Source organism: Suricata suricatta, chromosome 15 (genome assembly GCF_006229205.1).
Source record: "Suricata suricatta isolate VVHF042 chromosome 15, meerkat_22Aug2017_6uvM2_HiC, whole genome shotgun sequence".
NCBI lineage: Eukaryota > Metazoa > Chordata > Mammalia > Carnivora > Herpestidae > Suricata > Suricata suricatta.
Genome location: NC_043714.1, coordinates 44,649,163 through 44,672,746, shown reverse-complemented (window position 1 = coordinate 44,672,746; position 23,584 = coordinate 44,649,163). Strand labels below are relative to the sequence as shown.

At 45.4% G+C, this 23,584-nt stretch overlaps 1 protein-coding gene and 1 long non-coding RNA gene across 2 annotated transcripts in view; one reads left to right on the top strand and one right to left on the bottom strand.

Moving 5' to 3' along the window:
- The window catches only part of GRHL2 (grainyhead like transcription factor 2), a 114,206-nt gene that overhangs the window by 4,347 nt on the left and 86,275 nt on the right, over positions 1–23,584 (bottom strand). The window contains exons 13-15 of the mRNA XM_029923776.1: positions 14,046–14,140; positions 9,959–10,044; positions 904–968 (exon numbers count right to left, since the gene is read on the bottom strand). Coding sequence (XP_029779636.1) covers positions 904–968; positions 9,959–10,044; positions 14,046–14,140 — 246 coding nt within the window. The remainder of the gene's footprint in view (positions 1–903; positions 969–9,958; positions 10,045–14,045; positions 14,141–23,584) is intronic.
- LOC115279238 lies at positions 11,082–14,205 on the top strand. The gene is made up of 2 exons (XR_003903302.1): positions 11,082–12,977; positions 14,079–14,205. It is a non-coding gene; the product is annotated as an uncharacterized LOC115279238 (long non-coding RNA).

Below are 23,584 nucleotides of genomic sequence, written 5' to 3'. Positions count from 1 at the left end.
TCGAGACACCACTCAAATCTCATCATCAAACGAATACACCCAGCCTATTGCCTAGACGGTGGAGAAAACTCTGAGCTTCCCCACAGGGCTCCGGTGGAAAACGTCCCCCATTTGACTCCTGTATACCTAAACACCCATCACTCCGAAAACCTGAGCATCTAGGCTAATCAACTTCCTTTATGACAGAGGCTCAGAGAAGAGTTTAAAGACCCATTTTCTGTGTTTTGTAGGAAAATAACTCCAGAAGCGGACTCAGTGGAAACCCTCTCGGGACTAAATCTAGCTCCTGTGGCCTCTACTCTTAGACCCTCATGCTCAGGAAGCCCCAGGACGGCTGGGGGTGGCAGCGTGGGGAGCAGTGTATGGAAAGCACTTGCAGGGGCCCCAGAACCTACTGAATGCCTCATAAATGAGTTATTGCTCTTAACACTGAGAATAAGCAGGTTCAATGATCACTGAGATCATTTTGTGAATATTCACTTCAGAAGATTTCTCGACACCCTGAGCACTTCTTGTTCTTTATGTGTCTCCCTGAAACCAACCCAAGAGTGGCATGTGATTCTTTATACACTCCACATTGGGCAGAGGTGACCTGGCAAGTGTCCCCAGTGTCCTCGTCCCTTCCAGACCTTTCTATTCCACCAGCTCACTCTGTCATTGAACTAGGACATCTTGGGCAGCATGATGACAATGAGCTGTCGCCCTCCCTCCCTATCTTATTAAAGGTCTTTAAAACGCACTGCATTCACAAGCTGCCCAGCCATCCTTTGTAAGGATGATGCACAGGTGTCATCTTATCGAAGGCGGACAATAGAACTAACAAAAGGCAGACACCATTTTCTTTTTCTTAAAGGGGCTATGTAGATTTATCTGATTTGGAAGTCAGTTTAAGTTGCTTCTTACCCTTTTTTGCTCTTCTTGTAAAGCTTGGCAATCTTCTCCACAGGCAACCCGTATTTCTCAGATATCTGTAACACCAATAACAGAAAGGCAGATGAGCACGAAAGGGGAGGCTAAGCAGAGGCAAGAGAGAACGCGCCAATCTCAGTCTCGTGGAGGTTCTCCTGGGCGCCCGTATCCCCCACTCAGGAGTCAAGCTCCCAATATGCCTCAGCTGCAAGGCTCTCCCTGGATAAGCCTTAAGTCCTTCGGCAAAAGATTCAGCTGCGTGGTAATCTAATCTATGATGAAGGTATCATCTCCGATCAGTCACAAAGAAAATGGACACCAGCCATGATGTTGGATTAGTAAGTAGCCACCCAGAAAAAAAATCCAGAGAGTTAAGCTGGAGCCCTTTCTACTTCTGACATCAAAATAAGTCCCAGACAGAGCAACGGTTTACATGTGGAGGCTGAAACCATAAAAGTATCAAAAGAAACCATGGTCAGTTCTTTGTATTGATGCCATCTTCAAGGAAGGAAGATCATTCCGATGAAGATACGAAACCTGAAGAAACAGGGTCTAAAGGTTGATCAAACACCAGAGAATTACAAATACCAGTAGAGCAAAAACCACTATAAAAAGCTGAAGACAAACAATATACTTTGAAACTTTTTTTCACGCAAACAACAGGGAACCAACTTCCTTAAGTCCAACAGAAGTACTGTAAATCCAGAAAAACACCAATTCAATGGGAAAAGCAAGAACACAACGTGACGAAGTAATTCACAGAGAAAACACAAGGGGACAGTAAGGACATGAAAACATGTACCGCCTCACTCTTCATTTTAAAATTTCAAATTAAACCAGGAGGATGTTACTTTTATATTATCAGGCTCACAAAATCTAAAAGAATGATAATATGGTGTCAGTTAGGGTGTGAAAAACATCAACTCTCTTATCCATAGACGGAGAATAACATGCTCAAGCTTTTTGGAGGGACATTTAGAAGCAGCTCTTAAAATTTAAAAAGCATATATCCTTTGACCCACCTACTCCACAGCTAGTAACCTGATCTACGGAAATACTCTCAGATGTGCGCAAAGCTTTTCAAAGCATCCTTGTTCCTAATAGAGAAAACCGTATATAACAGCACTCATTAAGCATGTTTTGGTACCTTCACAGTCAAAAGCTATATAGTCATTTAAAAATGTGGCAAGCCTATACGATAAATAAAGTCCTTAACACACGAAGGGGGAAAAGCCAACGAATTGCAAAACAGTACTTATGGTGTGACCCCATCCGTATTTTTAAAGAAGTAAGTGTGTAAGGAAGTAGAAAATATATGAAGGGCATGCCAGTCTGTTAACAGTGGCTGCCCTGGGTGGGCGGACAGAAACAAGGAGATTCTTCTACTTTTCACTTCGTACCATTCTGCAGTGGGCCCCCCCCCCACTTTGACAACGACTGTGATTCATTTTTACAAATATAAAGTAAGCATAGTTTGGAGATGGAGTCTGGAGAGACCGACCCTAAATGCCTGTCATGGCTTCTCTGTCCCAAATCCAATCCACCGGCCTCTTCTGAGCCCCGCAGCTGGGGGTGCGCACAGCCAGTTGGGGTAAGTGGGGTCCAGGACAGGGGCAACTGGGCAGTGGAGCCCAGGGGCTCTGAAAAAAGGCTGAGGAGCTCCAGGGCACAGGCGGGCAGGGCTAGATGCCCCGAAGAGCTTACCCCACAGTCATACATTTGCACCTCTTACCCTGCCCCCTGCACAGAAAGGATTCTTCTCCCCCAGAAAAAGCCCAGAGGAGCAGAACAGGTGGGCCGAAGGCTGAGAGGGCAACAGGAGCCAGGGGAACCAGCGGTCTGCCTGCCGGGTCACTGCTCCGTCACTGATCCTCCTGCCTGTCCCCACGGCTGAGCCAAAATGTGTCCAGTATGTAAAATAACATGGGCTGCGGGCAGTGAGGAGAATGGACGGTGCTTGTGTTGTAGGCATCCATTTGAACAGGACATAAGAAAACACTTATAAAGATTGCACACACGTGTAAAATTCTGATCCAAAAATATGATTGTTGAACTAAAACATTTAAATTTTTTAAATTTTTATTTATTTTACATTTATTGATTTCTGAGAGACAGAGACAGAGCAAGAGTGGGGGAGGGGCAGACAGAGAGGGAGACACCGAATCTGAAGCAGGCTCCAGGCTCTGAGCTGTCAGCAGCGAGCCTGATGCGGGGCTTGAACTCATGAGCTGTGGGATCATGACCTGAGAAGTTGGATGCTTAACCAACGGAGCCACCCAGGCACCCCTGAACTAAAAACATTTTAAAATTCAGTAAATGAATTGAAAGACTTGTAGTCAATACTGCAAACCAATAGGATGAGGAAAGATCAATTAGAAAAACAATTTCAAAGTGCAGAACAAAGACAGAGTGGAGAGGAACTCATAAACAAAAAGAAAGATTTGAAAAAAAAAAATGAAGAGAGATTTGAAGAACAGAGGGAGGCCACACAAGATGTGAATATTCAGGGTCCTAGACAGAGAAGAAGGAACTGATGAAGAGGAAATAATTAAACAAATAATAGAAGAAAGACCCACAATTTTGGACAAAATGAGGCTCCTGAATCCCGGAGAGATCAATGAAGAAAGACTCATGCATCTGGCCCTTCTGAAAAGTGCCAGATCGCCAAAAAGTAATAAAAGCATTCTGAAACCTTCCAGAACAAGTTACCACCCCTCCTCCCCCAAAAGAGAATAGAAGAATAAACCTGGCTTCCATCTTCCCATCTGCAGCACTAGAAACCTCCATTGACTACTGAAAAAAAGAACTTCACCCCAAGAATCCTGGACACCAACAAGCTCTGCCTCAGGCATCAGGGTGAAAACAAATGGTACTGAGGAAATGCAAGGGTTCAGAGAACATTTCACCCAAATACGCCAGGAGAGACACACTCACAATAGAACATTATCTAAACAGAAAATGCATCAGGAAGGAGATGTCAGCCATGCAAAAGGGGAAGACAACAAGCAACTAGCGTAGTGCCATAAATAAATTCTTAAATGTACACAGGGGCGCCTGGGTGGCTCCGTCGGTTAAGCGTCTGACTTTGGCTCCAGTCATGCTCTCACGGTTCCTCGGTTTGAGTCCCGTATCAGGCTCTGTGCTGACAGCTCAATCTGGAGCCTGCTTCAGATTCTATGTCTCCTCTCTCTCTCTCTGTCCCTCCCCTGCTCACACTCTGCCTCTCTCTCTCTCTCTCTCAAAAACAAATAAACATAAAAAAATTTTTTAATGTATACAAACTATATATACCCTCTCTCCATCTATCTATATTATATTGCTCTATACGTAACTACGGATATACAGTTATCTATTGCTATATAACTGTGTGTGGGCATTTACATAGTTAGATGGAATGGGGTGCAAAATAAGTGCCAAATACAGATTCTCGAAGTAAAAAGGATATAATAAAGGGGAAAATTTCAGCGTTCGCTCTATCATCAAACTATCTCAGCAACAGCAAGAAGTCGAGAGTCTGTTGGATGATGGGGTGAGCACCCTGACCCGCTCAGGCTAAGCGAGAGCAGGCGGCAGGAGAGGGAGAGACCAAGTTTCCTCGGCCTCACCTCATGGTGCGGGGAGCTACACAGTGTTTGTGCGAAAAATAGCTGGCATTTCCTCCTCCAAATCACAGAGAAATAAGGAGGAGGGACTGAAATAACTGAGGAAAAGTAAAGAATAACTTTCCAGAAAAGGTGGAAAACAGCAAGTTATTAATTCGTCTGCCAAGCTAAAGAGACAACAAGAGGAAACTACAAAGTAAAATCAATAATAAAGAAAAGATAATATGGAAGAAAGAAAATCCACCCTATCAGTGTTTATATCAAACGAGAAGGGACCACCTTTTTCCACTGAAAGCCAGAGTATCAGGGGCACCTGGTATCAGTCAGTTAAGCTTCCGACTTCAGCTCAGGTCATGACCTCACAGTTTGTGGGTTCAAGCCCCGGGTCAAGCTCTGTGCTGACAGCTCAGAGCCTGGAGCCTGTCTTCGGATTCTGTGTCTCCCTCTGTCTCTGCTCCTCCCCTGCTCACACTGTCTCTCTCTCTCTCTCTCTCTCTCTCTCTCTCTCTCTCTCTTTCAAAAATAAATAATAAAAAAAAACATAAAAAAAAAAAAATTCAGAGTAGGGTCGATAGACTTCAGCACACTACCAAAGACGTGCACGGCACAAAAAGGGAAGAATTCGGATAAGCATTCAGCACATGGGAACTTGCTTTCTGCTGAACAATGTGTTATCTGTACATGCTCATTATTCTGACTTGCTTGGCCTGAAAGAGTTTGTCTTTTTAACTTTGGTTGGTGTCATTTGGAACTTCTTTTAAAAATAAAATAGCAATATTTTTCTACCCAACTTCATCAGACTCCTATCTGTAAGCTCCTGAAAGAAAAGTGATTCTGATTCTCTGTCGTTTCATAGGTTTGACTACCAATGCTCCAGAGCAGGAATGCAAGTACCCAGGCTCACAAGTCAGTTGATAACAATCAGAACTCAGCAATTTGCATAAAACCAGCATAATTCCAGTCTGGACTTGGGTCTGCTGGGAGTAGCGGCAGCAGCTAGCATTTACTGAGTGCCTACTAAGTGCCTTACCATAGAGGCACACAACACTGTGCATCTATCAGCGTGCTCAATCCTCCTGTGGGTTCGAGCCCCGTGTCACACTCTGTGCTGACCGCTCAGAACCTGGAGCCTGCTTCAGATTCTGTGACCCCCCTCTCTCTCTGCCCTGCCCCTGCTCACACTTTCTCTTTCTCTCTCTCTCTCTCTCAAAAAAAATAAACATTTAAAAAGAAAATTAAAACAAACAAACAAAAGAACCTGGCAGTCTGGTTTCAGATTCTGAACTCTTAGAGAAAATGGGTATACGTGAGACTGAAGGGCAAACGTCTGCCCTCCATGCGACTGGCACAGGCAATGGGAGAGGCAGCTTGATGGTACGTCCCTGCGCCCCCCCCCCCCCCCCCCCCCCCCCACGGCATCCTCTGCCTCTGCCAGGCGAGGAAGTGTGTTTTGGCAAATTCAGAAACCTGGAAAGAGGTAGGAAGGTGCAGGAGATCATGGGGAAGAAACTGGCGTTCTGTCAGTGGGATACAGAAGGATTCCTTCTGCCCAGGACCTGGATGACAGCACCTCTCAACCCTCCTCCTATCCAGGGAAAATACATGCTGCATGGTAGTTCTCTCGAACGGGAGGGTTAGTAAGAGTACTTGCTCTTTAATTTGTACTTTTCAACTTACCTGAAACGATGATCCACTTAAAAAAAATTTTTTTTAATGTGTATTTATTTTTGAGAGAGAGAGAGAGACAGAGCATGAGTGAGGGAGGGACAGAGAGAGGGAGACACAGAATCTGAAGCAGGCTCCAGGCTCCAGGCTGTCAGCACAGAGCCCGGCGCGGGGCTCCAACTCACAAAGCATGAGATTGTGACCTGAGTCGAAGTCGAACACTTAACCAACTGAGCCCCACGATGATCCACTTCTATAATTTTTAAAAATCCATCAGCAATACTTTTAAAGACTCCAAAGACTTCCTTTACACCAGGAGGATTCTAGGTCTCAGACGTATCTCATCAATGTGTTATTTGTTGTCTGGTGATTTATAATTTTTACTTTTACTTTGTGGAGCATTACCTTTGCCCAGAAACCTGAGGTATGTGACAGACAGAACTCAGAGACTCCCACTGGTTTCCATCAACGTAGGACTCAGTCTGCCTTGTCTAGAGAAATCCAATAGGATAGCCTGCTCTGGAAGCCAATGACTTCTATTTGGGGTTATAAACTATTCAGTGGGGGCTCTAAGAAACACATTTAAAAAGGAGGAGACTTTTGCTTGCAAACACTTCCTCAGTGGCTGCATTTGACCCATCAAGAGAATCAGGGAGTAATGGCCTTTACCTCCATGCATGAACAACCCAGTTGAATTGAAGGGGGTGCTACTGAGTCCATGAATAACCTCTTCCCTTGTGTGCACCAGCCAGCGGCAAGATAGAGAACATCCCTACCCCTTTCTCTAGCCCCTCGGGCTTGGAGGAATCTCAGTCCGCCTCCCTACCCCGTAGTACTTACAGTCATCTGCTATCTGTCTGTCTGTCTACCTATCAACCATCTATCTCTATCCATAGAGTACTTCTGTGTCACTTTTTGGTGCCATGTGTGACCTCATTTAATCTTCACAACAACCCTACATCTCATTTTATATCATTATCCTTATAATGATCGCCTACATTATTCTCATTTCTGCAATTATGAAGCTGGGGTACACAGAGGTTGAGTAACTTGCCCAAAGTCACAGCACTCAAAGGTATCAGAGTCAGGATTTGAACCCTGCCTGTGTGGGGTCACCTACACTTAGTACTTCTCGCTTGAAGGTTTATTATTACCTCGTCATTGTTGTGAGCTATGACTTGGAAAGTTTATTCTTCTTGAAATAACTTTTCATATGTGGACATCACTCTAATTGGACGGAAGCTGCTCAAGGGCTTGAGTCCGCTTCACCGTTCTGTGGAGCTATCAGCCCCCAGTCTGGTCCCCAGCCTCCGCCTCTGTAAGATGTGATGATGACGCTTGTGCTGCCAAGTCCCCAGGGGTACTGCAAGGACCAAATAAAGCAATGCACGTGAAATCATGCCACCCACAGCGTTAAGCATGGCGGCCTGTCTAGAGTAGGTGCTCAAGGATCTGGGGATACACAGAAGACACAAAGTCCCTGTGTTTCTAACGGGGAGGAGAGGAAAAATAAACATCTACAAATGTTAACTATGTCAAGTGGTGATCTGTACTAAGGAGTAAAACAGCAGATGATAAGGGAATAGCAATAGAAAAGCCATTTCTGTAAGTGGTATGTCCAGGCCCAGCTCAGTAAGGGCCATGTGAGCAGAGACCTGAAGGATATAAGAGAGTGGAACCTTCAGATCATGATCTCACAGTCTCGTGAGTTCAAGCCCTGCGTGGGTTCTGCACTGATAGCATGGAGACTGCTTGAGATCCTCCCTCTTTCTCTGCCCTTCCCCTGCTCGCACTCTCTCTCTTTCAAAATAAATGAACTTAAAAGAGAGAGAGAGAAAGTGAGCCTTGTCCACCCGGAGGAAGAACACTCCTGACAGAAGGAGCTACAGGTGCAAAGGCCCTGAGGTATGAGTAAGCCTTAGTGGGCTCAGGGAATTGCAAGGAGGCTACAGCCACTGAAGATTCATTTGTAGGAGTATGAGGTAAAATCACTTAGAAAGACCAAAAACACTTTGAAACCTTATGTCAACTCCACAACACCATCACCATCACCCAGTCTCTGTCTGTAATCAAGTTTAAAACCTAATTATAAGAATAAAGAAGTCAAAGTGAATCACTCAAGTTACACAGGTGGCTTAGTTGACATGATGCCAAACATGCAGAAGAAAAGAGAAATATTCTATTTTATCCAAATGACACCAAGTGTGGGGGCATTCAGAAACATCTGCTTACAGAGAACGATTTTCCTCTATCCAGGTGTCTACATCTGTGTGAATAATGATATTGCGGCATTGAAATAAAGGTGTGGGAGGTTCGGGACCAGTAAAAGAAAAAGAATTATCCAGTCCTGACGAAAAGTGACCCAATCTGACAGAGATTAAACAGTAACTCCACTCGTCTTTGTTGTGATCAAGAGTTCTTTCTAAGACAGTGAGAGGTCAAGAGTAGTACAAACACAGAAAACAATTCTCCAAGGTAGGCATTGTCCACATTACACAAGGAAGGAAACAAAAAATTCGGAGTGCTATTTGCGAGACTACACAGTCATGACTGGATCCCAGTCCGTCATGTTTGCCAACCATTCTTTCCTCTGCGTGGAGTGCTCTCCCCAACCCCCAGCCCAGCAAAGCAAGGAAGGTGTCATGGATTCCCCTGAGAGAGCAAAAGTTCAGCTCGGCTATGGTGGCGGAGGGGCCGGCAGAGGTTACTCAGTGGATGGAAACAAAAGTTCAAATAAAAACGTGCACATGAATGTTCACAGCAGCACTATTTCAAACAGCCAGAGGGTGGACAAACTCCAAAAATCTATCAGCTGATGAATTTGGAGAAACACAACACGGTATGTCCATACGATGGAATATTATTCAGCCATAAAAAAGCATGAAGCACTGATTGTATTATAGCAGGTTTGAAACATTATGCGGAGTGAGAGAAACCAGCCACGAAAGACCACATATGGTGTGATTCCACGCGGAGGTTCCATCCTATACACTTTAGCCCTTTGCCTCACAACCCAAGATGCTGTTCCAAAGTAGCAGTTTTGCAGACCCACAAATGAGTTGGGACTGTCCTTTGGCAGTGTCGCCATCACCACAGAAAACCCAGATCCTCGACAACACAATGTTCCGAAAAAAAAAAAAGGTGGCAGTGAGAAATCATATTCAAAGTAGTCATATTAAAATCCCATTCAGATGAATGAAATATAAAATAACTTTTCCTGAGCCCAGATTCCACCATGATAGACTAAATTAGGGATGGGAAGGAAGGGAGGGACTTCAGATATCTCTTATCTCAGATATAGATAGATAGATAGATAGATAGATAGATATAGATAGATAGGTACATATATAGATATGTATAGATAGATAGATGGGTCTTTTTCTTAACCAAAAGAGATCATATTTTTATTTTGGATCTCACTATCACAGCTAGCAAGACACTACCTACTTGTTTTTGTTCCGTGCATATCTGGAAGTTAAACGTACCTAATTTGGTTTGCACAGAGACAAATGGAAACTCACAGATTACCCTTCCTTGAAGGCATCTTACTCTGATTAGCCTTACATTGACAGGGAATTGGCAGTTTGTCTAAAGTTTCCTCCTCCTTAGGATGCTAAGAGGCCACAACAGTGGTGGTGAGCAGATCAGTGTTTCCATAAATGTTTTTTTCTTCTTTATAAAGCTCATTCTGGACCCATCTCGACGGCTGGATTTTAAGAAACAAACTCCAGCTCAGGAGAACACAAGCACGTTTCCCAGAGGCTGCAAGGGTCCCTGCTTACCGCTTCCATCAGCCCCTTCACCGTGGGCGATTTCAACATCAAAGCGTCGAACACGTCGTCAGTCTCCTTCCGCACGTACAAAAGCACTGAAAGAGAAGCAGAGGCGAGGCGGTGACCCAGGAGTCCACACAGCTGCCGCCACTGCAGGCCACTTCCTGTCACGCACGTGCCAGAGGCTGACAGTATCTGCGAGGTCACGGTCCCCGGACACTGACAACCCCTACAAGGGTGACTGATGCACCTCCGCAGATGACCGGCAGCCAGGGGCCAAGGGGCCCCTCGATGGGGTAAACCGACAACAGGGCAACTCTTGACGGGCGGTAATGCCGTCCCACACTGTTCACAGTGCAATTTTTCCAGACGGGCCCATGATCCTCTTTTTTCTATGACCTCTGTTTCCTATTTATTCATTTAACCGTTCAGCACATATTGCAAATACCCAGAGGCTGTGTGCTAGGAGCTGAGGCTACAGCCGTGAATTAAGGCACGGTCTGCCCTTAAGAAATTTGTAGTCACTCAGGGAGGTGGGCGTTCCTGATTAACTAAGCAGACAGCCATCCGGGGTTGGATGAGTTTAGAAGGAGAAAAAGGCGTGAGAGAGTGCTTACAGAGGCCTGAGCTTTTCCCGGAAGTGGGGAGGCGGGGAGAGAGGACAGGGCGGGCAACTCCATGCAGACAGACAGCAGGTGCAGAGGCCCGGGAGGGAGCCGGTGCCTGTCAGAGGCAAGCTGAGGACCTGGAGTACGACGGGCCTGGCTTTGACCCCAGTTCAGCCTGCTGTGGGGCCCTGCTCACTTAACCTGTCCAAGCGCTGGGTCTCCCTGAAGAACGGGGATAATAAGATCTACCTCGTGGAGCTGCTGTGAGGGTGAAATGAACAGCACCCATGTGGGGCACTTAGCACCGTGCCCCGCACACAGCACCATTCCCCGCTCGGCGCATGCCCAGATGAAGCCCCTGTCGTGGCTCTAGCGCCCTCGGGTGGAGGGGCACGCAGCTTTGGGTTCATTTCTCTATGACGAAAGTCTCAATTTGCTGATGCACTGACCAGGAGAGACAGTCGGGACGCCAGACATCATTAGGGAGCAGAAGACACTGCCACACAGACCCTTCCCCTGGGGGACCTACTCTGGGGCGGGGCCAGAAACACTGGAAACCTCTTTCGGGTATGACCCTCCAGCACCCTCCCCCTCTCACCCCCCGAACTGACTGTGCTTTCTCTCTCCTTCCAGTGATGTGGTTTCTGGCTCTAACTGCAGAGGGAGAGACAAGGGACAAGACGGAAGTCCCATGCACCTGGCCAATCCAGAAAGAGTATAGTCAAGAAACCGTGCTGAGGGGCGCCTAGGTGGCTCCATCAGTTAAGCGTCGGACTTGCTATCAGCCCAGGTCCTCGATCTCATGGTTCATGAGTTCAAGCCCCGCGTCGGAGCGCTCTCTCTAGCTGCCCCTCCCACGTACTCTCTCAAAATAAAGAAATAAACTTTTAAAAAGAAAAAGAAAAAACAAACCTTTGTGAACCTCAGGACATAGAAACCAACAGGGCTACAGCCGCCACCAACCTCAGAGAATGAAGCTGGAGCCAGAAAATGAAACCAGCTCTAACTCAAACTCCTGCCCCTCCCCTCACCCCTCCGCAGTCCCCAAGGACGTCATCAAAGCTGCTTGTCTTATAATGGCAGAGTCTACATGGATGCGCATGGGCTCTGCCTACATTTTCTTTCTGCAGACAGCAGATGTTCGGTTCGTGCATGGCAAAAAAGAAAAGAAAAAAAAAGAACCCTCAAATATTGCAAAGTTTCTTCTCTTTACCAAGTATAAAAATAAACTAACAACTAAATAAACAGATTGAGCATGTCTCCAAAGATTTCAAAACTCAGTCCTTTGGAAGGAATATTTGATCGTTTCCATTTCAGCTACAATGACCTGGTGACCTAACAGCATGGTGAAAGGACTCAGACCACAGCACCTCCGTCCGCCCGCCGTACAACTAACTGAGGAAAATTAACTTTTAAAATATGGTGGCTATGACAGTGAACCTTCTATAACTTCTTCCTGCAGCGCCCAACAGAAAAATGTAATTCCAGCAGATGGACCTGAAGGAAACCCCAAACGTATTCTATTGAAATGAGTACTGCTTCCATCGGATTTACAAATGTCTTCTTTTAAAATCATTGCCTTTGTAATAGCATGGCTCATACTCTTGCCCCAAGTGTCACTGTAAGGGGTGAAAGGGAGGGTGGCGGGGTGTTCCGGGCTGTGGGAGAAACAGGGCCGCGCCACTGTCCCCCTGCGGGGCATGCTGACAGTCACACAGGGCTTGCCCGGCTCACAGCAGCCCCCAGACGGCCCAGGTGTCCGCTTCGGTCACTGTGCATCTGAGGCAGGACACTCATCAGCCCCACTAATGACAGCAATAACGACTGTCTGGCATCCCAGACACTACGGGAGAGGCAGACGGCCACAGGGGCAGGCTCCCACAGAGCCACCCAGAGAAATAGCTACCAACGCAGAACAATAAAGAACAGCATCGGTGAGAATTACGATCATTTTTTCTCCTGGAGAACTCCCAAGGAATACACAATAACCACCACCACCGACCCTGATTCCTCCTGCTAGTCAAAGACCAGCTCCGACTGGGAGCTCCAGGCGAGGGCCTCAGTGACTCCGCTGTCCTTTTTCCAAAGAGAAGCCACTCCCTGGACATTTTCTCTATTGCTGGTGGGTTGCAGCGCCCTCGTGTGTCTCTATGACTCAGAGGTTCCAAAGGCCGCAGACTTGCTTTTCGTCAAAGCCCAATAAAATTCCCAGTGGCAATTTTTGTACTGACTTCACAATCTCAAAATAATTGGAAAAACACATCCATTGGACTGGCCAGCACGCACTAAATATGGATGGAAGCTACGATTACGTTTGCCTGTGTGACTCTCGATTCCCATTTAATTCTGCCTTCATTCTAAAGTATGCGATATAAAAGGCATGTAAGGATGGAGCTCAAAATTCACTTGAATTTCTGATGGTAAGCCTGTGAAATCAGACCGTCCTTTAAAGGTTTAAATGTTGCTAATGTAATTAACACCACCCAGGTATTTATGCTCTTTCCATTTTGAAACGCTCATTACTTATTCACAATGAATAGACCGTAACTAAATCCAGACCTAATAATAAAATTCACAGCTATAATAGTGAACAGGGTGCTTTACTATGTGCTAGGCACCTGAGTTAAGTGTTTTACATACATTAAAGTTCATCAGCCCTCACAGTGACTCTATAGGCAGGAATTCCTGTTTTCCAAATAGGACTAGAAAGGAGCAAGGGTTCTCCCCAAGGTCATACAACACTGAAGGGCTGAGGAAGGCGACAGAGGGGATGCTTCTGACCATTATGCAAGTCCCATTGCAACAAGTAGAAAAGAAATAACAGGTCTCATTAACAAACACCTCGAGCCTGTGTGGATGGCAAACACATCTAACCTGGTAACCTGACTCACTGACATTCCGGTACTGTGTGTCTAAGACTCTAGAAGCTCTTGGTGTTGGCTACAGCAGGATATCGCTTTCCTCTTACTCCAAGGAAGGCCAGTGAGTCACATAGACCATCGACATGCTAAGGAAGACACGGACATGCCCTCCCTTTGTTTCTTACTCTCTTAATCAAAATGGAATAAGACCCTTGACCGAGAGAAAGTGAGTAGGTTGTGAGGTCAGAAAACAGGCTCATTTATTTGTATGAGATTAGTCGTTTGCATCTACAAAACGATTCTTATGAGATGCTATTGTCACATACGCAGCACAAGTTTCTTTTTAACCTTGGACCTCACTGCTGCCTGAGTCAGTATACTCATTACATTTCTCCAAAGGCAAAGGACAGAGACAGTGTCCAGAAAGAATAAATGTTTGCTTATGTTGCTTGAAAGGACAGGACTGAAAGTGAAGGAAAAGATCATGGACTTTCCTGTGTCCCCAGACAATCCCCAGGCCAGCCCTGAACCACAGGGCCTAGGGGTGCTGCACATAGTCTCTGGGAAGCGCCCCCACCCTTTGTGATGGGAGGGTGGGTAACCTTGGCAATGCCAGTGGGAAGATACCTCGCTTCATCCCTTCTTCTTTCATCTGCTTAGAAGGTGCTGGACCAAACTCTTCTTCCATGGGCCTGAACATCCGTTTGACCAGGACGCTGCTGCTAGAAAAGATGGGCAGAAATTGTTAACTAAAGCAGGCAGGGGCCAAAAGAAAGGTTCACATGTGTGTCTGGTGATATCTTTTTCTTTTGTTTATACCATCCTTAGTTTTCTACAACTGGATCCACTCACCAACCCGCCCCCCACCCAGGTCCCAAGTCATCCCTGTCCGGGGTAGAACACACACGTCTTTAGGGCATGGACCAAAGACCTACTCCTCATTGCTGAGTATGGATCCTGCAAGATGAGCCCTCTCGGTTTTAGCCACTCCACCATGCACCTCACCACCTTCCTGCTCAAAAGTTCGGGGCTGGGGTGGGGAGAGCAGGAGTGAGCCCTGGGGCCTCGGTGGTCTCCAAGTTATCAACCCCTCCAATTTGGTAGGGCCTGAGTATCCTGCACTTTTTTGCCAGCCCCTGAGGGCACAGTGGGGACCTCTGGAGATGGGAAGGGCTCGCCTGGCTGGCTGTCAGTTCCGAGGCTGCTCTGACTTCCTGCTCTTCTATGACTCCAGCTGCGGCTCCATCTGGGAGCAGAGGGGACTGCGGGGGAGGAAGTTCTCCAGAGACCCAGACCTTGGCTGCCCAGCCCTTTCCTCCCCCTAGGGAGGGGGATTTCAGCACTCCCTGGATCCCGTATGGTGCTGGCTCCCCACTTGTCCCCAGCGGAGCCAGTGCTGGTGGTTCTGCATTTCCTCCCAAAGTTCCTGTCCATGCTGGTCTCTCTAAGGAAGGGGAGAGCTGTGAGAGGTATGGAAATTAGAAGGACAGACTGACATTGAAGAGAAGTCAGTGATGCTGAGTACTGTGGGCTGCAGTGTACGCCTTCCCAAATTCATATGCTGAAAGCCCAGGAAGATGATTTTCAGGGGCGGGGCCTGTGAAAGGTAGTTAACATGAAGCTCCTATGATGGGATAGCATCTTAATAAGAAAGAATAGCCATGTGAAGACACAGCGACAAGAGGGCCATCTGTAAGCCAGAAGAGGGTTCTCACCAGACACCAAGCGTATAGGCACCTGATCTCAGACTTCTAGCCTCCAGAACACACTTCTGTGGCTTAAGCCACCTGGTTTATGGTATTTTGTCATGGCATCAATACCAAACTTCCAAGATAATACAACCCCTGCTTCAAAGGCAACTCGCCATTGGCATCGCTGTCATTAAGAAGCTATTTATTGGTTCTCAAGTGGGGGGAGGGGAGTGTTCAGTGGTACAAAGAGGCCAAGGTACAAAAGTATGGAGAGCTCAGTAAGTATTTCTATTAACTCTAATAGTTTAAATTATTAAACCAACAATGCTTTAGTTTATTGTCTTATACTCTAGGTGTCCCAAAAAGGTCTATCAATTTTTTTAAATAACTTCATATTTTACAAAATACTTTTCATCTTCTTGGTCAGTAAGGTCTCACGAACTTGTGTGAGCCAGCCAGGACAATAGGTTATCCCTATTTTAAAACTCAGGTTCAATGTGCCTAAGTGCAGGGTGATGTATCTAACAGACTGTATAAAACAGACTGTTCAGACAATTCAGTTTTGAGGGACAACCTCTCGATAAAGGTGTTCAGTAAATCCGAGGTGATGATGAGCGAGGATATGAGAAATTGATATGAAGACTCAGCATTCTTTTATTCCCTAGTGAGTCAAATGGTGAACACAACTAAAAGGAATAAAAACCCCTCAAACCCAAGTCCCAGTTCACATTAGTAATGAACTGTTAGTGCACTGTTCCTTCTGTCTTCACCTGACCCCATTATCATAAAAGCAGGTCATGTTATTCCATTGTCTTGGAAATGGAGTGACCACGACCTTGGGAACAGAAGATTAAAAATCAAATCACACAGCTCCAGTCTGGTGATATTTAATAACAGGTACATAGCCTGAAATATCACCAGACATGCTCTCCTGCTGTGTGAGGGTTCCTAAACCAGTGATTTCCAGTTTCTCACCAAGCGAGATCTATTTATGTTTCTTCAGCTCTGGTGACTTTTGATAGCACCCAATTCCGAGCCACAACGAACTCTGCCATTAAAATAACATCTTGCATAAGCCACATGTTTCTTGGGAGTTCAGAAAAATGCTGTTTCACGCTTTCAAATCAATACCCCCAGCAGGACTCAATCAGTCTGTGTGGTTTGGATTCAAATGTTTCATTTGTTTTCAAAGCCAAGAAAAGAGGGACAGTTATGACAGACCCACTTAATAGGCAAAAAGACACAAATTCCAGGTCTCCTCATACCTTGTCCAATTACACTGTATTGTACCGCTGAAGGACCACAGAGACAGGAGAAGGTGTTTTCTCTGACATCACCCTCTATCTCACTGGCAAATGTGTGGCTAATGTGTGGAGTGACATCAGGTCTAGCAGCACATGAAGCCATCGCCTTGTAGCGTCAATCTCCAGGAAAGAAAGTTGCTGAGGTACAAAGAACTGCCATGTCTCATCAGAAGAAAACTGGGAAGGGGTTCAGGTCTGAGGCCTGGGTCTCTGGCCACCCCTGCCAAGCTGGGATGCATTAGCCATTTGCCCCTAGTGAGGAGGCAGCAGAAATGAGTTGCAGCCACCATGGAGACACGGTTTGTCTATTTCACTACTTCTGGGCTATGTGTGCTCATGACCATGCCTGCCTCAAATCTACAGTGCTTCCTCCCCTTCAGAAAATTTAGCCTCAGAAAAGAGGAGGCCCTCTTCTGTTCAAGCCCTGACAAGATCCCCCGTGTGTGCAGCAGGATCTCACTGGACTTTAATAACAACTTACTCGTTGAGTGATCGTCCCCAAATAACTTTAATCAATGCTAGTTTGGGGTAGTGACAGAACTCATCAAACAGAATTAGCCAACAAACAAACAAAACCCACACATAGATTTCATAATGATTGCTGTAGTTACGAGCTCAGAAATGCAAGTAAGAAATAACTAAGTCAGTAGGCCCCAGAAGGATTATCTGAAGAGGAAATACAGATACTCTTGTATCTGACAAGATGTTGTAGCTTGTCAATGGTCCAGTCAAGGACAATGTGAAACTGTATACAATTTAAAAAACAAACAGAAAAACCTCTTGAAGGTACTGGACACTGCTGATGGGATAGCCAGTGCTTTGGGAGCAGAGATCTCAGGCAAGAGAACACAGAGCGGTGAGTGGATGATCAGTGGACCACTGTCCCCTCAGAGCATTTGCTGGTTCTTGACTGGGAGCAGAGGCACAAACATAGGGACAAAGACACACACACAATCTTATGTGGCAATCTTGGCACTGCAGAGATATCAAGGGCTTAGGGGAAAACTTCCAGAGAGTAGGGAAGCACAGCAAAGTGAGCCAGACAGTGTAGTATTCTTCCAAGGTATTTGCCAAGGCCCTAAACTGCATAGGACTGGAGCCAAGAAATTAAGCAGAAAGCCCTTGGAAGTCATAGAGGATGTTTGGGTTGTTTCCCCATGCTAAAGAGGCAAAAATTGGATTTCAGACCCCACCAAGAAGGAAGGCCCTTAGAAAGTTCCTAAGAGCCATAGTCTAGGAGGTAGGATGAATAAGAGGTAGACTGAGGCTAATACAAACTACAACTCAGCTTAGGGTCAGTTCTGCCCTGCCTGTGGTATAGTGATCTGCAGTCACTCAGGCTGCACACCAGAGGACAGGGAAAACTATCAAAAAAGAAAAACATGGTCATCCAGATCTTCCATCATTTTTACATACATTGTTCATCATCCAACAAATGCTTATCAAATATACTGATAAACAGGACCAAGGGAAAAACAGACAATACAAATAGGCCCACAGAAAACACACTTCTAGCATATTATTATTTGAGTTACCAGATTTGAACTTTAAAATAACTGTGATTATTGTGTTCATGAAAACAAATAAGACATAGAGAGCTAGAACCTATTAAAATAAATAAACGAATTAAGTGGAAATCCTAGAACTAAAAAGGACAATAACTGAAATTAAGAACCCAATAGATGGTATTATAGAGTTGAAAGTTAGATCAATAGAAAGTATACAGGATGATGCTTGGTGAACAAAGAAGATGAATGTTTGAGAAAAGCACATAAAAAGCATTGAGGAAGGAATGAAGAGCAGTGGAAAGGGTAAATATAGGTTAAATTTATAAAAGGAGTTTTTAGTTTAAATCTTCTAGTTTGCAAAACAACAAACTAGCATACCAGCATGAGTAACTGGTACTAATGTAAGAAACTGGTGAAATATATTAAATATATTTTTTAAAGCTCCCCTTGTCTATCCAATACAGATTTGAGTACTACTGGGTGGGTTTCTAAATTCAACATCTAACAGTAAAAAATTAAAATATATCAATCAAAAAGCAGGTGGGCTTCTTACAACTACATATAGATCTGCCATTACCTTGAAATAAAAATTTTAATTAAAAACAGGATTGAAAATGGGAGGCAACACAGTGGAAGTCACTTGTGTAACTATTTCTAATGTTATGAGAATCAATATCTGTGGCTTGGGATAAAATTTCCAAGGACAATCTCATACATGAATTTATAAAGTGCTGTTATCTCCACTTTAATGGTAGTGGGAAAAGAATTCCCCTGATAAACAGTGTGAGATGAGCTAAAACTTAGCTTTAGTGATGAGAAAGACACTACGTCAAAAATGAATTACGAAGAATTTGAAGAAGCATCTGTTTGACCTAGTCAGGTAGATGTCAGACTCGTGATCTCAGCTCAGGTCATGATCTCATGGTTCACGAGTTTGAGTCCTGTATCAGGCTCAGTGCTGACAGCGAAAAGCCTGCTTGGGATTCTCTCTCTGCACCTACCCTGTTCACTCTCTCTCTCTCTCTCTCTCTCTCTCAAAATAAATAAACATAAAAAATGTTTTAATAAAAATAGAAAAATTTAAATAAAAGTGTTTCCTAAAATATGACAGATATTTCTAAATTATATGTTATTTCTTAAATGCAGGTTAATTAAATCAATAAAGCAAGTATCAGTAATCTCTTCTTTGGGAAACTGAAGAAATTGCCCTCTATTTTTTTTAAGTTTATTTATTTATTTTGAAAGAGAGAGATTGAGCAAGCACACGAGTTGGGGAGGGGCAGAGACAGAAGGAGAGAGAGAGAATCCCAAGCAGGCTCCACGCTTTCAGTGCAGGGCTCCATCTCACACACTGTGAGATCATGCATGACTTGAGCCGAAATCAAGAGTTGGACACTTAACCACCTGAGCCACTCAAGCGCCCCAGTTGCCCTCTGCTTTTAATCACCTTTATGTTTTTGTAGTAAAACAAAGCCTATCATACCCTATATTCCATGGTTTGCTTAGCATCCCTTATCAAAGAGAACCTTATCAAAGAAAAGTACTCGGGGCTCTGAGAAACTGCTCCTTTAAAAGAAGTGGTGCAGGGGTGCCTGGGTGGCTCAGCTGGTTAAGCCTCCAACTCTTGATTTTGGTTCAGGTCAGGATCCAGCCCCGCCCCCCCCCCAGGCTTGGAGTTGGGCATGGAGCCTGCTTAAGATTCTCCCTCTCCCTCTGCCCTTCCTACCTTGCACACATGCTCATGCTCTCTTTCTCTCTCTCTGTCTCTCTCTCTCAAAAAAAAAAAATAGTGCAGAATTCTAGAAGAATTTTATTTTGTGCTGATGAACACAGGGTGATGACTTCTTAATTTAATATTATTAAATGCACTCCCTGGTGATGGTTAATAATCTCTAATTTTCCCCCAAGGCCAAAAGGTATTGAATTTCACTCAAAGCTTTTGCTTTCATGGGAGATGACTACCAGAATTGCCTCTTTTTCTCAGGAACACTGTGACCAAGCTCATAGTTTCATCTGGCAACATCTAAGGACTCTCCTTCCTGCAAGAGGGATGGCAGGGCCCTCTGCTGGTGGCACTCAGTGTGGAGATGAAGTCACTCTGGGGCACTGTCTCTCTCAGCTGGTATGGGACCAATCTACAGGGTCGCCCTGCCCAACCTTTGCCTTCTTCTGGCTTTTGGTTTCCTCCAGTTTCAGCCTTTGAGGAGATTATGCAATGGGGCTTCTTCTCTTTGAGAATAAGCAAGGGGATAAGAGAAGGTTTTGGAGAGGATTGTGGTCTTCGGACCCTAAGCAGCACCAAGGCGGTGGAAGATTTTAAGAGGAAAACCACTGTCCTCCAGACACAGGACTGCCCACACTTGCCACGGGTTCCTGTGCCCCAAATCCAGTGTGAAAGGTACAGGGCTTCTAGACTTGAAGGGACCTCACAGCAGGAAGGAAGAGAGGGCACAACCGTGGGGTCGACTGTGGACAAGAGATTAAGAAGGGTTTTCCAGGAACTAGAGGTCAGATGGGGATGGAGACCGGATCCCCAGAAGTAACCGAATAGACTTTTTCTACCATGCGCGATAGTTGCACAGCAATTTACATATGATTTCAGGGGGTTTGAAGCCCTTTGCTCTTCCCCATAAATGACATTCATGAATCCTGGCTATAGGACCATATTCCGCAGGAAATTCTTCCTGTCTTGTGTGTTCTTTCCATTCTTCTTCATCTCCCTCTCTTCCATTTTCCAACTGGGTATCATTTATTGGGAGCCTTAACAATAATAATAATACCCATGATTTTTGTTTTTTGAAAGCACCCTCCATATGCCAGGACATCTGAGATACGAATGCTTCTAAGTCTATCAGGTAGGTATTACTATTTACTGTCATTAGGTAAGACTCCAATTGTTATATTAAGTTTCAGAGCTTGTAAAAGCCTGATTCTAGTCAGGGCCAGCAGGCTCCTGGGCGGTGGTTCTCAAATACTGCTGAGTTTTAGAATGGTCTGGGGACTTTAAAATGGTCTCCATCCCGAAGTGCTTGGGAGGCTCAGCCAGTTGAGCATCTGACTCTTGATTTCAGCTCAGGTTATAATCTCACAGTCTGTGGGTTCAAGATCTGTGACAGGCTCTGTGCTGACAGCTTGGATTCTGCTTAGGATTCTCCTTCTCTCAAAATAAATAAACTTAAAAAAAAAAAGGCCTCTGTACCTAAGTTGCACACCACACCAATTAAGTAAAAATTCCCATAATTTTCAACTCCCCAGGTGACTTCAAAGTGCAACAGGAGGCCTGTTGCTGAGAAGGGGTGCCCGAAGCGTCTGTATCTAACTTGTATCCCCGGCCTCTGAAACCAATCTGCCCGGGGTCTGTTGATGCCCAAATTCAGCCCCAGAAGTCACCCCGAACCATCACTTATCATCAGACAAGGACGCAGGAATGGACAGGTGTTCCTCTTTTTGTTCTGTGTAGGCGCTTGACTGATGACTGCTTCCCATCCCACATCATCGGCATTTTCTCCGGTTTCCCTCTTTAATCACATTCAAGTTTGCCAGCACATAGGGCCACCAGCTCTACTTGTGTAGGAGTCTGTGTCTGACCAGCAGCTGGCCTCGGAGCTGCTGGGGGAGGGGCTCTGGAGTGCCTCAGATGCGTGCCTCCTCCCTCCGGTGGCTGTGAGAACGCAGCTCTGAGCCCTTAGGCAGACAGATGCCTTCATACTGACTGCGCCCAGCAGGGAAGGTAGAACTGGCCAGAGGCAGCCTTGATGGAGGCTACGCAAGTGCTGAGGTGGTGACAGAGCCAGGGCCCGGTGGGCTGGCTCCTTTCTGCCAGGTATACCATTCTGTGCTGGTCACAATGTGGGTCCCGCACCCCAAAGGGTAAGCCGAGGGTGTGCCTCTGTCAAGGCCAGAAAGCTATCACAGCGAGGGCCCCGTCTCTATGCCTTTGCCAGGCACAGATCAAGAATTTAGAGGGTTAGGGGACAGGACACGGTCACAATGGCCAAAAGCAGACCTTGGGGAGAGCAGCTAGGCCAGGTTCCAACTCTCTGCCACTGCCTACTATGTGACTTGGAACGGGTTTCTCAGTTCGAAAGTTCCAGTTTGCTCATTCTAAGGTGGAGGTAATTACAGCGTCTTCCCCATGGGAATGTGGGGAGTGTTCAATGACACAATGCATATAAAGCACTTAGTACAGAGCCTAGCCAACATAGCCACTGAAGGTTAATTATTACTTTTACATATAACAATAGCCAACTACCAACTCTGTATTAATTGAGGCTCCCAAGGCCACCCACACTGCTCAACTGAACTCTAATTAGCTGTATGAGACACACAGACTTAGGCCTCAGGCCTCACGATTACACAATAACAGAGGGTAATTCTTACCGAGAGGCGAAGCCGCATGAGTTAGAAGTGGGTCAACTGGCCACCTAAATGTTGCCAGCTTGCAAGGAAGTGCCGTGTAGGCTGAGGTGGACTCACAGGGGAGGTCTGCACATGAAGCAGCACTTGGGCCTCAGACACTTGTCACTTAGCAGGCTAACTTTTCCCATGAGAAGAGAAGGATGTTAGCACTAGGTGAGACTTTGAAGATCACCTCCTGCAAAACCCTCATGTACGGTGAGGAAACCGAAGCCCAGAGATCAAGGGGCCAGCCCCAGGCCTTGTCCTGGGAAGCAATGGCCTGGGAGTAGAATGTGGGCTTCCTTAAGCTCAGAGTCACTGTTCTTTCCATGACGCCACACTGTCCCTTATAAAATATGTGAGTAACAGATTAGAATCGATAGCGCTAATCTTTCTGTTCATTCCAGCCACGGCGAATATATTACCTATGTGCCAAGATAAAAAGAACAATCTAATTTGGTACTTAGCAAATTCAAACTCAGAATTCAGAGGTCAGATCCTGGACAAGGTTCAGCTCCTAACCAGCTGGGGAATGACTCCTTTCAGATTCTTTACCCTTTAGGCCAGAGGGTGGCACACGTTTTCCATAAAGGGCTAGGTCAGTAAGCACTGTGGCGTTCCTCCACAGGTCTCTGTCCTGTTGGAACTACTCAGCTCTGCTGGGGTAGCAACAAGGCGGCCACAGACAAGACCAAAAGGAATTAATATGGCTGTGCTCCCATTAGACTTTGTGGACACTTGAATCTCAGGTAATTTTCACATGTCACACAATATTATTCTTCTTTTAGATTTTTTTCCCCATTTAAAACATGGTTGGAGACGATACAAAAGAGGCGGTGCGTTGATTTGGTCCTAGGGCTGCAGTCTGCCAAACTCTGTCTAGGAAATGAACTCGGCAATATCTGCCCCACTTTGCCTTGAAATGTTTTATAAGGAAATATATAAACTGCATAAGCACAGGGAAGCTCTAAAGGAAATGACCTAGAGATTTTAATTATACATACATAATGCAAACCAAAATTTTAGTTGTATACATATAATGCAATATAGATACTGAAAGGTGAATGGTGTTCTGGGTTGCTTTAAGAGAAAAATAAGGTCCGAGGCAGAAGAAATGATCCCAATATAATCTCCAGCGCATGTGGTTGAGAACAGATATTTATTTCGGAGAGCCAGTTCTAAAGAAGTTATTAACAAACTTGGTGGTGTCCCTGGAGTAGGGATGCTGAAAGGTAAAACTATGTTTGAGGAGGAAAGCATGAGGC